Source organism: Carcharhinus amblyrhynchos, chromosome 1, assembly GCF_965287045.1.
Source record: "Carcharhinus amblyrhynchos chromosome 1, sCarAmb.v2.hapA, whole genome shotgun sequence".
In the NCBI taxonomy this organism is placed as follows: Eukaryota; Metazoa; Chordata; class Chondrichthyes; order Carcharhiniformes; family Carcharhinidae; genus Carcharhinus; species Carcharhinus amblyrhynchos.
The window spans coordinates 38586691-38604017 of record NC_137324.1 but is presented as its reverse complement, the minus strand read 5'-3'; the positions used below and the strand labels follow the sequence as shown (position 1 = coordinate 38604017).

Genomic DNA, 17327 nt, shown 5'->3' with positions numbered 1-17327 from the left:
GTGAAGAACAACCATTCATTACTGAACAATTCAACCTGGATATTTTGCCTTTTTGTTTGGCAGACAGTCTTGTTTCTGTTTAAATCAGGAATGCATGCTTAAAGATATGTTACTAAGAAAATATGGAAGTTTATTTTCTTTAGGTCATATTGATGCCGTGTGCTGTGCAATTCAGCTTCTCTACTTTGCCCAATTCTTTGAAGATGTTCTTGTCACTGCAATCATATTTTTATAGGGCGCTTTAACTATCGGCGTCTACACAATCTTTGCTGTGTTTATTAGATTTATATTAACAAATCGGGGTAGACAATCTGAAGTATGCAAATACAGAATTGCATGGCAGCAGGTAGGCAATTTTTGAGCTTGCTCTGTTGTTTTATCATTGGCATCTTTCTCCTTTAATCCCAGTTTACCTCCACCTCTTCACGTTCCTCATGGTTTAACTAATCATCACTCTTTTAAACAGAAATGATTCTGCATCTGTGAATAGTCCATTTCATATTCCTGCAACATTTTGTGTTGAGACTTTTCCTGAATTCAATTAACAGCCTTACTCTAACTTGTAGATTAAAATGTTCTGTTCCGATTCTCCAGCCTTTGTCAGTTTAACCATCTCACTGAAACCATTTCGCTCCAGAAATAAACGTTTTCCTCGCAAGAACCTTTCACATTCTCAGGATAAGCCAAAAGGCTTCACAACCAAGAGATACATAGTCACTGATATATGACAGTCAATCAGTGCACAGCCAGGACACACAAACAAGGAATTTGATAAATGGTTGGTTGTTATAATGGAATTTGATGCAAAACTGTTAGCCATGACATGCAAACAAAACTCTTTACTCCTCTAAAGCCTGTAAAATGGGATCTTTTAGATCCGCCTAAACAAATAAATAGTGTCTTTGTTTCATCTCATCCCAAGAATTGCATCCCAAATTTACCCAGTCTGATATCATAACTAAGTCTCTTCGTTCCAGCTACCTTGTGAATCATTGGTGTATTCCTTCTAAATTCAGAATAGCCTGACAAAGAGACAGTGCCCAAGACGACTACAAATAAGATCTGCCTAGCACCGTAGCACAGTTGTACTGCAGGAGGACAACTCAGCAGGTTCATAGAGCGAGGCAATATGGGTAGAGCTCAGGAATAGGAAGGGTATTGTCACAATGTTGGGAGTTTACGATAGGCCTCCCAGCAGCCAGCGGGAGATAGAGGAACAAATATATAGGCAAACGTGACAAGGTTGTTGTGATTTTAACTTCCCATGCAGTAACTGGGACTGACTTATGATAGGGGTATGGAAGGGCAGAGTTTGTAAGGAGCATCCAGGAGGGTTTCTTGAAAGTGTGTAGATAGTCCAACGAGGGAAGGGGGCATTGTGAACATGATATTGGGGAATGTGTCCAGCCAGTTGGTCGATGTTTCAGTAGGGGAGCAGTTCAGGAACAGTGACCACAATTCAATAAGCTTTAAGGTACTGATGGATAAAGATAAATGTGGTCCTCAGGTGAATGTGCTAAATTGGGGGAAGGCTAATTACAACAATATTAGGTAGGAAGTGAAGAATATAGAGTGGGAGGCGGATGTTTGAGGGCAAATTAACATCTGGCATGTGGGAGGACTTCTAGTGCAAGTTGATAAGAATTCAGGATTGGTGTGTTCCTACAAGGATGAAGGATAAGTTTGGCAAGTTTGGGAACCTTGGATAATGAGAGATATTGTGAGCCTAGTCAAAAAGGGAAGAGAAGCATTTGTGGAAGCTGGGAACACGAAGCAAGTGTGGAATACAAGGAAAGTAGAAAGAAACTTAAGCAAGGAGTAAGGAGGGCTAAAGGGGTCACAAAAAGTCATTAAGGAAAATCCCAAGGCTTGTTATACATAAAGAGCAAGAGGATAGCCAGGGAAGGGACTCTGTATGGAGCCGGAGGAAATGGGCGAGGTATTAAATGAATACTTTGCATCTATTCACCAAAGAGAAGGACTTGGTGGATGATGAACCTAGGGAAGGGTGTGTAGATAGTTTGGCTCATGTTGAGTTCGAAAAGGAAGTGGTATTGGGGTTCTTGAGAAACATTTAGGTGGACAAGTCCCCAGGGCCTGTTGGGATATACCCCAGAATACTGAGAGGCAAGGGAGAAAATTGCTGAAGGCTTGAGAGAAATCTTTGTATCCTCACTGGCTATAGGGGAGGTAGACTCCCCTATGTTGCTGTTTTTGGAAGAGCCTCATGCTGGACGTCTTGCAGGTCACTATAAGAAAAGGTTGGTCGATGTGCTTCCTGCTGCAAACTGTCCAGGACGGCCACCAGTCATGAACGGGTTGCTGGACGCTCCACCTCCTTGTATCAATGGCTCCATCATTCGTGGCATCGTTTTGGGCCAGATCCATTATGCTGCTGGGCAAAGGCCTGTTGTTGCAGGAAGGACTCCTGTTGGCTGTAGCCTTGCTGCTGGAGCTAGACCTGTTGCTGGGGTTGTGGTGGCTGGGCAAAGAGCTGTTGTTGCTGCTGTGGGAAGGGATGCTGCGGGAATTGGGCAAAACCTCGCGGGACCACGGTGCCTGGGATGGGTCCGTACCCTGCGACTATAGGGGAGCTCCCAGAGGATTGGAGAATAGCCAATGTTGTTCCTTTGTTTAAGAAGGGTAGCAAAGATAATCCAGGTAATTACAGGCCTTATGAGCCTTACATCAATGGTAGGGAAATTATTGGAGCGGTTTCTTCAAGACCAGATTTACTCTTTCTTGGAAATAAGTGGGTGTATTAGCAAGAGGCAACATGACTTTGTGAAGAAGAGGTTGTGTCTTACTAACTTGATTGCATTTTTCGAGCAAGTGGCAAAGATGATTGAGGGCAGGGCAGTGGACTGTATGGACTTCAGTAAGGCTTTTGACAAAGTCCCTCCTGGCAGAGTGGTACAGAAGGTGAAGTCGCACGGGATCAGATGTGAGTTGGCAAGATGGATACAGAACTAGCTCGGTCATAGAAGAAAGAGGGTAGCAGTAGAAGGGTGAGTTTCTGAATAGAGGACCGTGACTAGTGGCATTCCTCAGGGATCAGTGCTGGGACCTTTGCTGTTTGTAATACAGGTCTAGAGGGATATGGTCCCTGGAAAGATAAGGGCTTTTAGTTCAGATGGGCAGCATGGTCGGTGCAGGCTTGGCGGGCTGAAGGGCCTGTTCCTTTGCTGTAATTTTCTTTGTTCTTTGCAGATCTACCTGTCTTTTGCAATTGTTGCCTGAAGGAATTTAAGAAAGATTAATCTTAGAGCAGTTTCACTCTATGTTAAATGGCACACAATGAACTGATTAAACTTGTGCTCCCATCTACTTTTGACTGACAGCAAAAGGCACACTTTCTGTCAGAGGCTTTTCTCTACAATCTATCTTACGAAATGTAGACGTTTTAGCACATTGTCCGTTTATGTTCAGTCACGGCTCGGTTGATAGCAGGTTCTCCTCTGAATCACGAGGTTCCATGTTTGAGTCACAATCCAGGACCTGAGAACCAAATTCAAGGCTGACGTTTTGGTGCAGTACTGAAGGAGTGCTGCATTATCATGGGTGCCATCTGTCAGATGAAGTTTTAAAATGAGGCTCCATCTGTTCAGCTGAATGTAAAAAAGTCCTCTGGCAGTAATTTGAAGAAGAGTAGGGGAGTTATCCCTGGTGTTCTAATCAATATGCGTTCTTCAATTAGCGTAACAAAAAGATTGGCTATTGTCACTTTGTCGGGGTTCTGCTGTGTCCAAATAAGCTTCTGCATTTTCTACACTGCAACTTTGACCACATTTCAACAGTTAGTTCATTTGCTGTAATGTGCTTTGAGATACCTGGTGGTCATGAAAGGCGCAATATGAATGCAAGTCTTTCTCTTTCATTTTCTTCAGGTTCTTGGAGAGGCAATGACAGGAATCTCTCACAATGCTAAGAACAGTGACTTACCAGCCTTTGGTGATTCAGTAAGCTCTGGTTCCAAGGCTTTGTGTGGACTTACAGAAGCAGCTGCTCAGGTAAAGACTTTTGTTGTGCTCTTCCTTTCAGTTAACCAAACGTTTGGCACAAGCATTAATTAGCATGCTGCCTTTCCATGTGACGCTGCGTTACGGGTGTGTGGAAGAAAATCCACACTTAGCCAGTCTTTTGATATGATTTATTATTGTCACATGTATTCGCATATAGTGAAAAGTATTGTTTCTTGTGCACTATACAGACAAAGCATACCATTCGTAGAGAAGGAAAGGAGAGAGTGCAGAATGTAGTGTTACAGTCATAACTAGGGTGTAGAGAAAGATCGACTTAATGCAGTGTAGGTCAATTCAAAAGTCTAATGGCAACAGGAAAACAGCTGTTCTTGTGTCGGTCAGTATGTGACCTCAGACTTTTGTATCATTTTCCTGATGGAAGAAGGTGGAAGAGAGAATGTCCGGGGTGTGTGGGGTCTTTAATTATGCTGGCCGCTTTGCCAAGGCAGTGGGAAGTGTAGACAGTCAATGGATGGGAGGTTGGTTTGCGTGATGGATTGGGCTACATTCATGACCTGTTATAGCTTCTTGAGGTCTTGGACAAAGTAGGAGCCATACCAAGCTGTGATACAACCAGAAAGAGTGCATTCATTGGTGCATCTGTGAAAGTTGGTGAGAGTCACAGTTGATGTGCCAAATTTCCTTAGTCTTCTGAGAAAGGAGAGGCGTTGGTGGACTTTTTTAACTGCAGTGTTGGCATGGGGGAACCAGGGTAGGTTGTTGGTGATCTGGACACCTAAAAACTTGAAGCTGCCAACCCTTTCTACTTTGTCCCCATTGACGTAGACAGGGGCATGTTCTCCTCTATGCTGCCTGAAGTTGATGACAATTTCCTTCATTTTGTTGAAGTTGAGGGGGAGATTATTGTCGCCAGATAAATAGATCACCAGATTCACTATCTCATTCCTGAACTCCATCTTGTTGTTGTTTGAGATCCAACCCACTATGATGGTGTCATCGGCAAACTTGTAAATTGAGTTGGAGGGGAATTTGGCCGCACAGTCATAGGTGTATAAGGAGTATAGTAGGAGGCTGAGAACATAGCCTTGTGGAGCACCTGTGTTGAGGATGATCATGGAGGAGGTGTTGTTGCCTATCTTTACTGATTGTTGTCTGAGAGTTAGGAAGCTCAGGATCCAGTTGCAGCAGGAGGAGCCGAGGCCCAGGCCATGGAGTATTGGGTTGAGTTTCATAGGAATAATGGCGTTAAAGGCTGAGTTGTAGTCAATAAATAGGAGTCTGACGTAGGTGTCCTTGTTGTCTAGATGTTCCAGGGTTGAATGTAGGGCCAGGGAGATGGTGTCTGCTGTGGAACTGTTGTGGCGATAGTTAAACTGTAGTGGGTGCAGGTGAATTGATTTCTTAAAAATTGAAAAAGGGGCCTGAAATTTTAGGATTCGGTGATTAATGGTAAGAGACAAAGACAGTGGATTTGTTGTTTTTTAATGTTCAAAAACTTCTAACCTTTTAAAAATTCTCCCCCCCCCCCCCGCCCCCCCCCCCCCTCAAAAATCCCCCACCTTCACTCCAGGCCGCTTACCTTGTGGGAATCTCCGATCCCAACAGTCATGCAGGTCAGCAAGGCCTGGTTGACCCAGCTCAGTTTGCTCGAGCTAATCAAGCAATCCAGATGGCTTGTCAAAACCTGGTGGACCCAGCTTGTATTCAGTCACAGGTAGGATCAACCTTTGCTGCTGTGGCATCGAAACATTTATCCCCTGCAGTGAATTGGCTTTTGAAGCTCCGTGGATGATGGTGGGAAATCTTAGGATCGGGTGTTATTTCTTTTCCAACATAGGTGTTGTCTGCTGCCACGATTGTTGCTAAACACACCTCTGCCCTGTGCAACGCCTGCCGTCTGGCCTCATCCAAGACATCCAACCCTGTGGCAAAGAGGCAGTTCGTTCAATCGGCCAAGGAGGTGGCGAATAGCACGGCCAACCTCGTGAAGACAATCAAGGTAACTCCCCGAAAACCTGTATTTAAAAGTGAATATGGGATTGGTAGCAACCTCTGGAGCTGAGTTGGCTAGTAACAAACAAGCCATGTTAAAGTCACTTTTATTTCTTCGGAAACAAAGTTGTGCTTAGTAAGAAAGTGGCAGCTTTAGGAGGATCCTTGAAGGCTCGCATCAATTGAGAGTGATCTATTAGAGATTGGGATTGTTGGCACCAAAGGCTAATCTGTAAAATGAAAGCTAACATTTGTTTTTAAGCACAGAATCAGTTGTGATATTTTAAATATATTACAAAATCCAGGAACGATTTATTACCTTTTTTTCTTTGTTATACTAGGCTCTTGATGACGCGTTCACAGATGAGAACCGGGAGAATTGCCGGGCTGCGACCGTTCCTCTGATAGAAGCTGTAGAGAATCTGACAGCTTTTGCATCCAACCCGGAGTTTGTCAGCGTTCCAGCTCAGATTAGTCCTGAGGTATGTTATCAACCAAGGTAGTTCCGTGAGCCACAGAAAGGGAATAGGGTTATCCTCACAGTATAATCAAAATGCCCAGTGAACAGTTTTTGGTGAATTCCATTATGTATGCTGTCTTCAGCTGCATTAAACAATGCATTAAAAAAATCTTCAAATCAATTCTTTAACCATTAGCCAAGAATACACGATGACAGAAGATTAGTAGTTTGAGTTAGAATGTGCTATGAACAGTGATAGCTAATTCACTGCTGTGTTGGTGAATGGGAGTGCCAATCACCTGGATTTTATTTAGGACAGCAATAAAGGGAAAAGTACTTTGACCTTCTAAAATTCTGAAAGGGCTTGACAAGCTAGACTGGGAGACACCATTTCTCTAACTGGAAAATCTAGAATACCCAAGAAACAGTTTCAGACTAAAGGGTTAATCGTTTAACACTGAGATGAGATATTTCTCCATTATTGCTGAAGAAAGGGATGTGTTACCAAAGTTTTTCATCTTGCACTTATCAGGGCAAACGTAAGAATTTCAAATGGTCACAACAGTTGATACTACAGGAGGAAGAGATGTGGTTGGTTGGCAAGTTGACTTTAGTTGCCATGGAGAAGGCACCAGGGAACTTTAGGCTCCCTAAGTTTCTGAGTAATTAAAAAAAAAACAAGGCTTAAACATATCCTTTCTGTTTGCCAAGAACAGGTTCCTGCACATGCATATAACTGTATGCTTTTCTTCCAGCAAGTGCAAATAAGTCACGTTATGACCTCTTAACTTGGTGGTTGGTGTAGTTATTAGTGCAGTCAGATTGCTCAGCGAGTGCTGCCAAATTTGGGAATCACATCTGACAGTATAGGGTTTTGCAAGCTCTCCAAGAATCATGATCCTTTGGAGTTCTGTATGTGAGGGTGCGGGTGCCCCATCATTGAATATATTTGAAAGCTCAGTTAGACAGATATTTGGTGTCTCCGGGAATCGAGGGGTATGGTGCGTTGGTGTGAAGGAGGAGTTGAGGCCAGAGGCTGAATAAACTAGGCTTGTACTCGTTAGAGTTTAGAAGAATGAGGGGAGATCTCATTGAGATGTATAAGATGATGAATGGGATGGATAGGATAGAGGTGGAGAGACTCTTCCCGCTCAAAAAAGACAGTAGGACTAGGGGGCACAGCCTCAAGATAAAGGGGAGGCGGTTTAGAACGGAGTTGAGGAGGAACTTCTTCACTCAAAGGGTGGTGAATCTCTGGAATTCTCTGCCCGTTGAAGTGGTGGAGGCTGCCTCGCTAAATATTTTTAAGAAGCGGGTTGATGGGTTCTTGATAAGAGAGGGGATTAAGGGTTATGGGGAGAGGGCGGGAAAGTGGAACTGAGCCACAACAGATCAGCCATGATCTTATTGAATGGCGGGGCAGGCTCGAAGGGCTAGATGGCCTACTCCTGCTCCTATTTCTTATGTTCTTATGTTCTTATGACAGCCATGATCATGTTGAATGTGTGGTCTATTCCCCATTCCCATTTATGTCCCTATTGATACTGTTGGATTCTGGTGACTGATTGTAAAGCAGTTAAATTTGACAGTACTGAATTATGCTAACATATACTCTTGCAGAAAGCAATATTATCCACCTGTCATTGAATGGCAATCACACATTTATGATTTCAGTATGGAGCTGATGAAGCAAACAACACTGCCTTATATGGTTTATTTAAAAACAAAGGCTACCTCAAGATATCACACATCTGACATGAAACTTAATAAACAGTGCAGTCATGCAATAATACTGCTGTCTTGTTAATTATTGGAGTAAGTGAATAATTTCCAGTATTTGCCCACATGAGGGCGCCAAATATCCAACTGAAATATTGACTGCTCTTTTAACAAAGTGTCTGTAAAATAATGTTTGCTGCAATTAATTCCTCAACAATGTATGCATGTATTTGCACTTTTTTTTGGGACAGGGTCTTAATGCCATGGAACCCATTGTTGTGGCTGCGAAGACCATGCTGGATAGTTCAACTGGTCTCATTCAGACTGCCCGCTCTCTTGCTGTGAACCCAAAAGACCCACCAAAATGGTCTGTTTTGGCTGGACATTCTCGAACTGTCTCCGATTCTATCAAGAAACTCATCACTTCAATCAGGTACTACTTTCCATGAAACAAAGTTGTTTTGAGGAACTCGCGTTTAAAAAAATAAGGCTCACTTGTTGTAATGAATTTGGTTTTCAGTGTTGACAATTTTATTTTAAAATTATCTGGCACTAAGTTCTTTGAAATGTCGATCTGAGATTCAGATGACTTTAAGCTGCCTAAGCTTTGCTCTTTGCAAATTGTTTTATGACGCTGTTGTACATTCCCATGCCTTTTATTCATGTATGGTTTGCTCCATCTGCTAACGCTCCATTCCCTATTTAAGTATCTTCTTCTGTCTGATGTCCTCCTTTAAAGGAGCTGTGTGAGCGCTTGTTAAAAAAATCTTAGTTATTTAGTGTTCCAAGACTAATAGTCAGCCTTTTTATTTCTCTAGGCATTTTTAAGATAAATCAAAGCAGTGGTGGACAGCCTGTTTACGCAAGAAATGCACACTTGTTAGTTTCTTGTATTAACCCTGTCTTCCCCAATATTACCAGGGCAGCCACAAGAGTTAGATTGAACAGTAGGCAATCCCGTGTTTGGAACGCTCTTCCTGCGAAGTTTGTGGAGGCAGAGCCTTTGTTTTCTTTAAGGCAGAGTTGTATAGATTCTTGGTGAGCAAGGGGTGATAGGTTATCAGGGGCCAGTGAGATGTAAATTGGAGGTTGGTGTTAGATCAGCCACGATCTTACTGGGTGACAGAGCAGGCTCAAGGGATTGAATGGCCTACCCCACTGCTTCTTTGTATGTCCCTATGTTGTTAATGTGAATTCACAGTTCCCAAACTTCTATGAAAAATAGAGCCATTGCCATTCAAAAAGTATCCCACGTTTAACATTCTTCTTTTGTCTTCCCAATATATGGGACGTCACCTAAAATCAAAAAGATAACTACACGCACAGCTCCAGGCAATAGCTATCCTTAGCTTTAAGCTTCACTTTTGTGATTTGTGTCTTCCGACAGGCTTGCTCTTCCTCTTTGATTATCACATTTTTGTATTTACTATTATTTGTTTATAAGCAGTCAGTAAATTCTATTAGAAAGTGGAAGCTGTTCTCCTAGCTGCTTGAATTTGGAAATAGTAATGTGTTTAGATGACTGCTAATGAATTGCCGACTTGTCTCATTTGCAAATAAGTGCCTATCTTGATGCATCGATACTTCTATAAATGTGTCTTTCCAATCTGATTTTGCTGCTTTTGATTAGATCTCAGTCCTAGCAAAGACTTACAGTTTAAATGTGAAAGTGTTGCAGTTATATCCCATGTTTTGTGATTGCATTTAAATTCAGGAAGCTATCACTGAAATAACCTTTTGTGGACAATGCAATAGCATGTACAGAAACAGCAACCAAAAAAAACAAACTCTGCTGCCCAAGTCCAAACTTGCACCAAGGCCTGTTCACCAATCTTCCTTGCGCTTGCTGACCTACCTACATTGGCTCCCAGTACAGTAACACTTCAGTTTTAAAATTCTAATTCTTGTTATCAAATGACTCCATGGTCTCATCTCCTTCTCCTACCTAATAATCTCCTCCAGCCCTACAACCTGCCAGAATCACCAGATCTTATCCCAATTCTGGTATCTTGCACATCCCTCCACCATTCAGCTGCCTGGGTCTAAGATTCTATTGCTTAAATCTCTGCACCTTGCTACATCTTTGCCATCCTTTACGCTGCTCCTTAAAACCTATCCCCTTGACCAAGTTTTCCTTTACTGGAGATAAAGGGGACGATTCTCCCATCCTGCACGCATGTTTTTTTTGGCATGCGTGTCTCCCAGAGTTGGAGAACAAGCCTTGGGAGGCGGGAAGGGGTGGGGCATATTGTGGGTGGGGTCAAAGGATGGGGCCCATTGTGGGCAGGGCTTGGGACGATCGGTGGGAGTGGGACAGTCCCACTGCCACTCTGCATTGGGATCATTCAGGGTTGGAGGGCGGCCAATGATTGGGGCAGGCGGTGGTCCACCAGAGGAGGTCTCCATTCCTGGGGTGGTCTGCCTCCCAGGGATGGGGGTCAGCAGGTGAGGTCTGCTGGGGTGGGGGAATTGTCACCTGGGTGGGGGGGATCTGCTGGAGATCAGGGTGCTCCAGGATAGGACGGGGATGGGAGGGTTGGGAAATCAGAACTAGCCAGGAATGCTTGTGCAGGTCACAATTGGGCAGAGTGGGAGGGAGGATACTGGAGGAGCAGCAGTATGAGGGTTCCCGACTGGCCAGCAAGCGAGGAGACTGACAGATCAGGGCCACTGCTCATGCACAGAGTTCCCGAACTGTCAGACCCTGGTGTGAATAGGTCCCGCCCTCCCCGACCTTTTATTGATATTTACAACTGTGACCTCTGCATTGCATCGTGTGGGAGATTCTGGTCTAAAATTGAACTGAAAAAGCAGTTGGGATTTGCACTAGTTTTCTCACCAATTCAGCACTTTTGGGAGAATCGCCCCCAATATGTCTGCGTGGAGTTTGCACATTCTCCCCATGTCTGCGAGGGTTTCCTCCAAGTGATCCGGTTTCCTCCCACAGTACAAAGATGTGCAGTATAGGTTGATTGGCCATGCTAAAATTGTCCATAATGTCCAGGGATATTAGAGCAATTAGCAGGGTAATTGTGGGGATAGGGCCTGGGGTGGGATTGTTGTCAGTGCAGACTCAGTGGGCTGAATGGCCTCCTTCTGCACTGTAGGGATTCTATGACTATCTCCTTATGTGGTTTCGCGTTAAATAACCCTCCTGTGAAGCTGTTTGCGTGGTTTACAGTCTCAAAGATGCTATATAAATGAAAGTTGTTGTTTCAGCATCCACTCAGTTTCCATTTTTTGAAGTGTTGTGGAAAACCTGAACATTTCCATCTCTCTGTTTCACTCCAACTGCAGTTAAGCATTTTTAGGATTGTTCTGAGTCTATGGGCTACAGAACGTACAATTAGCTCAGCTCGGGATTTGTGACTGAGTTGAACCACCGACATCTGTTTGTTATTGATGCTCCATATTTGAGTGTCAACCTAGCAAAGCAAGGCAGATGAAAGCATTTAACAATCTCTGCTGAAACAGAATACTCCATCTGGTGGTCTTACCAGGTTAGCAAAATGTAAGCGCTGAGGTTTATTGAATTAAACTGTGTAAATTGCAGTGAGTTCTGCGGCCCCACCCCTAGTGCAATTCAAACTCCCAAGGCGTGTAGCAAGGACTCTGTAAATTTGATGAATGCCAGACGTTTTTAAATGGAGGTTTTTGCTATAATTTCCAGACTCACCACCACCACCACCACTACTGAGTTGGACAGATTTCTGATCTAGAGGGAAGTTGAGGGTTATGAGGAGGTCAGGCAGGCATGGAAGCGGCGTTATACCACAGCTGTGATCCTATTGAATGGCGGAGCAGGCTCAATGGGCCAAATGGCCTGCTCCTCCTTTTTCCCTGGTGACCTTATTTGTCACCATGCGATGGCACTTTGAGGGTTAAATTCTTTCTTTTACAAGTTGCAAGAAAATCTGTGAATAGCCAACAGGAACTTCATTTTGTATATGTGAAATTTAGTGGTTTTTGGGGTATAGTGCTTTTCATAAGAGTTCTGCATATTTCAATCTTGTGTTTCACATCAGACCTTTTGTGTAGTGTGCTCTGTAGCGTAGCACCTGAGACTCTTGGGCCATTATAAACGAAAACTCTTTAAAATGCATGCTCAGGATGAGCAATTCAAAAAGGATGTTCTTCAGGAAAATAATAGATCTACCTTGCATTAAGTTGATCTTTCTCTACATCCTAGCTATGACTGTAACACTACATTCTGCACTCCCTCATTTCCTTCTCTATGTACAGTATGCTTTAGCTGTATAGCACACAAGAAATGATACTTTTCACTATGCAAATACATGTGACAATAATAAATCAAATCAAATTGTTGTGGTAACAGAATATGTAAAGATTCTAGATTTATCACGATTACAGAACTCTCCTTGTGGTGATCCGCAGGTAGGGTATTAATGCTACATGTTTAATTTCTGGCCTTCAGAGATAAAGCTCCAGGACAGAGAGAGTGTGATGAAGCCATCGAGGTTCTCAATCGATGTATCAGGGATGTCGACCAGGCATCTCTGGCAGCAATTAGTCAGCAGCTGGCCCCACGCCAAGACATCTCTCAAGAGGTGAGCAGCAAATACTTTCCTCACTCGGTGATCTTCTGTAATTCAATCTGTCCGTCTCAACTGATGTTTTAAAATAAATCTGTATAAAGACAGCTGAAGTCTTTTTTTGTTGCAAAACATCGTGTAACAAAATCCAAAGGCATGGGGTAGCAAGTGTGCAATCTCTGTGACACACACAGGTGAGAAGCACAGTGGTTAGTACTGCTGTCACACAGCTCCAGGAACCTGGGTTCAATCACTGGCTTGGGTCATTGTGTGGAGTTTGCATGTTCTCTCCGTGTCTGTATGGGTTTCCTCCAGGTGCTCTGGTTTTCTCCCACAGCCCAAAGATGTATGGGTTAGGTGTATTGGCTATGCTAAATTGCCCCATTTTTTCCCCCAGGATGCATAGTTCAGAGGGATTTGTGGGATAAATATGTAGGGTTACGGGGATAGGGCCTAGGTGGGACTGTTGTCTGTGCAGACTCGATGGGCTGAAAGGTCACCTTCTGCAATGTAGGGTTTCAGTGTTGCCTTTTACGATTTCTAAGCTTGCAATCCAAGAGCAGGCACTTGTCAGAATGAGGGGTTCTTGGATGAGCTGCACTCTTATCATGTTGGCCAACTTCCTGATGCTTTGTTGTAGTATGTTATTGCCAGTGGCTTAGGGTTGTCCTGACCTGGGGACCAGGGAATAGTGCGTGTCTTAAGATGGGATGGATAAGAGGCTTTTTACAGGGAAGTATAAAAGTGGACATGCAATTTCTCAAGTGATAGTTCATATTCTGTAAAGGGTATTAGCTATGGACTAGCGGTAGTGCTCTCTCTTCTGTCAGTAGGTTGTGGTTTCAAGTCCCACACCAGGGATTGGATTGGCACTCCTAGTATAGTACTGGGAGTGTGCTGCATTGTCAGAGATGCTATCTTTCAGCTGAAAAGTTAAACCCTCGCCGCAGGGCCCACCTCCTCATATGGCTGTAAAAGATCCCATGCCACTGTTTCAAAGGAGAGCAGAGTAATTCTTCCTGGCATCTTGGTCAATATTTATCCCTTAACTGCTGTTGCTATGAAACCAATCTGGTCATTGTTATCTTGCTGTGTGCAAATTGGTTACAGTACGAACTGTGACCATGTTTTCAGACTATTTAATTGACTACAAGATATTTCTTTAAATTCCTGCTATCTTGAACTACCGCAGGATGGGTAAAAATGCCAAGCTTGAGCCCACACCTTTTTGTGAATGTTTTATACTTTTATGATTTTTCCGTTAGGCTCTACATGACCAAATGGCTGGAGCTGTTCAAGAGATCAACAATCTGATTGACCCAGTAGCAACTGCAGCACGGGCTGAGGCCTCACAGTTAGGACACAAGGTAAAAATACAATAGATTCCTGGCACTTTACTCTGCAACAAAACTTCTTCTGATGTGCATTTTCTTTAACTGTAAATGAAAAGAAATGTAATGAATCCCATAACTGTTGCAAACAAAACATGGCATCCTCCACGCTGGCAGCACAGTACATAATGCGCTGAGAGATTACGGTACACGGAATCATAGAAAAGGATGGTTCCACTCATCACATGAGCTGTATGCTATCTCTCAGAGCATTCCCTCTCTGCGCCTCTGCCTCGCATTTGCCCATATGGTGAGTCCCTGATCACAGCCAGAGATTTTGGGAAGGTACATAGTAGAGCCCAGCTCCTTTTGAGAATGTTTCAGAAAGTTGACAGTGCTCTCGTGCTTTTCCCTGTGACAAGTTCAAGAAGAAGAGGAGGGTAAAACTGAGAAGATTGTACGCCGCAGTGTGAAGACAACAAATAAAATACTAGAATAGCTGCTTGCTTTTGAATTAGTCACTTTTTTCAAGTTTTTTTTCAAGTTTTTCTTCTGAAGAACGACCCCTGTGAGCCGGTTTCTGCTTACAGCTCCTTTTAAACCTGGCAGCTCGTGTATGTGAGTCTGTCACTGGGGTAGGGAACCTGAATTTAGCTGTGGAAATGTTTAAAGGTGGGAGCTCCCAGAATCCACACTGAGCCCTACACAAGTATACATTTTACAATTCCTTCACTTTGTGAATTAAAAACAGTGCACCGTAAAACACATCATACTCGCAGCAACATTTCTGTAAGCCTTTGACTTCAATAGCTATAAATAACTTGAACAGTATTCTGTGGTAGTATCGCTATTCTTGAATAAGGGTTAAATACAGTGCTTGCAGTACTGTTTACATATCCTTACGCTTTTTTAATGTAGACTGGTAATGTGGAATTAATTCCAGTGTGCCATGTTAGTATTCAACACCAGAGTTTTTCAGGTGTCGGTTTAAAATGGTCTCCAATGTTCAGCGCTTCATGTAGCAATCTACTTGAAGCAGTTGCGTATTTGTGCTGAAAATTGAAATGTGAACTAGGATTCCTTCTTGTTCACAGTTGGGTGTGTTGTTTCACAAACTTGCAGGTGTCTCAGATGGTGAGCTACTTTGAGCCACTTACCATGGCCTCAATAGGTGCAGCATCAAAGACAGTTAATCACCAGCACCAGATGAATTTGTTGGATCAGACCAAGACACTGGCAGAGTCTGCACTTCAGATGCTCTACACAGCTAAAGAGGCGGGCGGCAATCCAAAGGTAAACAAAGATGCTCAGGAATTTGTTGAGGCTTGTGGCCGTATTTGGTTTATGCTTGCAAATGCAAGATTGTTTCAAGCACATGCAGCCCTTATTCTAAGGAAAGAGCAGGGAATCTTTAGCAGTGATCAATATAGTCTATAATTATAATTCATGAATACATAATATGTTGCAAAATCAGAGAAATGTACAGTGCAGAAGCAGGCCATTCAGCCCATTGTGTCCACACTAGTTAGCAAATGGTCTAATCCCATTTTTCAGTGTTGTTCTGTAGCTTTGTACGTTGTTGCAGCACTTCAAGGGCAAATCCAAATATTTTTAAAATGCCGTGAAAGTTTCTTTGACACCCTCCGGGGAAAATAATTTCCCTTCTAAACCACCTGAATCCACCCCCCTCCCCCAACTTGCCCACCTCTCACCCCTGTTTAAAGACCTAATCAACCAAGGGGAATATGTCCTTCCTGTCCAATCTACCTAGACATCTCATAATTTTATTTATTTCAATTAGGTCTCCTCTGTTCCAAAGAAAACACCTCTCGTCTATCCAGTCTTTCCTCCTAACCTCGGTATCTCCCTTTTGCACTCACGTCTTACCTATGTTGCAGTGAGCAGAACTGCATACAGTACTGCAGCTTTGGCCTTACTAGTGCTTTCTACACTTCTGGAGTAATCTCCCAATCCTAAGGTAAGTATCTGTTATACCATCTGGACCACTTCCGCTACCTCTCCAGGCACCATCAGGAATCTGTGGATGTGCATTCCCAAGGTCCCTCTGTTTCTCTGCACTTCTTAATATTACTCCATTTATTACATGTTACCCATGTCAGTCTTTCCCAAATGTCTGACCCCCAACGGATTAACTATTGGCCATTGTTCTGCCCAGCTGACTAATCCATCAATGTCTTCCTGGAGTCTATTTGTTTATGGGATGTGAGCGTCACTGGCAAGCCCAACATTTATTACCTTCTCTAATTGCTCTTGAAGAGGTAGTGGTGAACCATTGCCTTCACCTGCAGCAGTCCATTTAGTGTACCACAGGGAGCCCTAGGATTTTGATTCGGTGATGGTGAAGGAACAATAATGTAGTCCCAAGGCAGGATGGTGTGTGATTCGGAAGGGAACATGCAGGTGGTGATGTTCCCCTGCGATTGCTGCCACTTTCCTGCTAGGCGGTAGGAAGTTTGAAAGATGTTGAAAAAGGAGCCATGGTGAGTTCCTGCTCATATATGCTGCTATTGTGCATCAGTGGTGGCAGGAGTGAATGTTTAAGGTGGTGTGAGGAATCAAACAGATTGCTTTGTCCTGGGTGGTGTTGGGTTTCTTGCTGTTTGGAGCTGCACTTATCCAGGCAAACCTAAAGTATTCTATTCACACTCCTGACATGTGCCTTGTAAAAATGGTGAACAGGCTTTGAGGATTTGGCGGCTGAGTTACTTGCATGTAATTCCCAACCCCTGATCTGCTCTTGTAGCTACAGTATTTATGTGGCTGCTCCAGATAAGTTTCAGGTCAATCATCACACTCAGGATGCTGATGGTGAAGATCTCACAATGCTTATGCTATTGAATGTCATGGGGAGATGGTTAGATTCTCTCTTGTTGGAATTAGTAATTATCTGGTACTTCTGTGGTGTAAATGTTTGTTGTCAATTATCAGCCCAGGGCTGAATGTTGTCCTAGACTTAGTACAATTTACTTCCTTATCAACTACATGGCCAATTTTTTGTGTCACGTAAAGACTTAATCATACCCTTACATTCCAGTCCAAATCAATATACAACAAAAAGAAACGGACCTGCTGAACCCAACTGGAAACAACCTTTCAGTCAACAAAATGCCTCTCGACCATTACTCTTTACTTCTGACCTCTGAACCGATTCTGGATTCAACTTGGCCTTGGATCCTGTGATCAGGCTGCTAAGTGGAACCATATCAAAAACCTTGTTAAAATCCATATGGACGTCATCAAATGCTACCCTCTTTAACCCTCCTTTTTA

At 43.3% G+C, this 17327-nt stretch overlaps 1 protein-coding gene across 4 annotated transcripts in view; it reads left to right on the top strand.

Moving 5' to 3' along the window:
• The window catches only part of LOC145357408 (talin-1), a 251244-nt gene that overhangs the window by 196216 nt on the left and 37701 nt on the right, over positions 1-17327 (top strand). For all 4 annotated transcript variants that reach the window (XM_080210771.1, XM_080211034.1, XM_080210857.1 and 1 more), the window contains 8 exons: positions 3888-4010; positions 5554-5697; positions 5821-5982; positions 6317-6457; positions 8406-8587; positions 12590-12722; positions 13973-14074; positions 15161-15331. In XM_080210771.1, the coding sequence (XP_080066897.1) occupies positions 3888-4010; positions 5554-5697; positions 5821-5982; positions 6317-6457; positions 8406-8587; positions 12590-12722; positions 13973-14074; positions 15161-15331 (1158 nt within the window). The remainder of the gene's footprint in view (positions 1-3887; positions 4011-5553; positions 5698-5820; positions 5983-6316; positions 6458-8405; positions 8588-12589; positions 12723-13972; positions 14075-15160; positions 15332-17327) is intronic.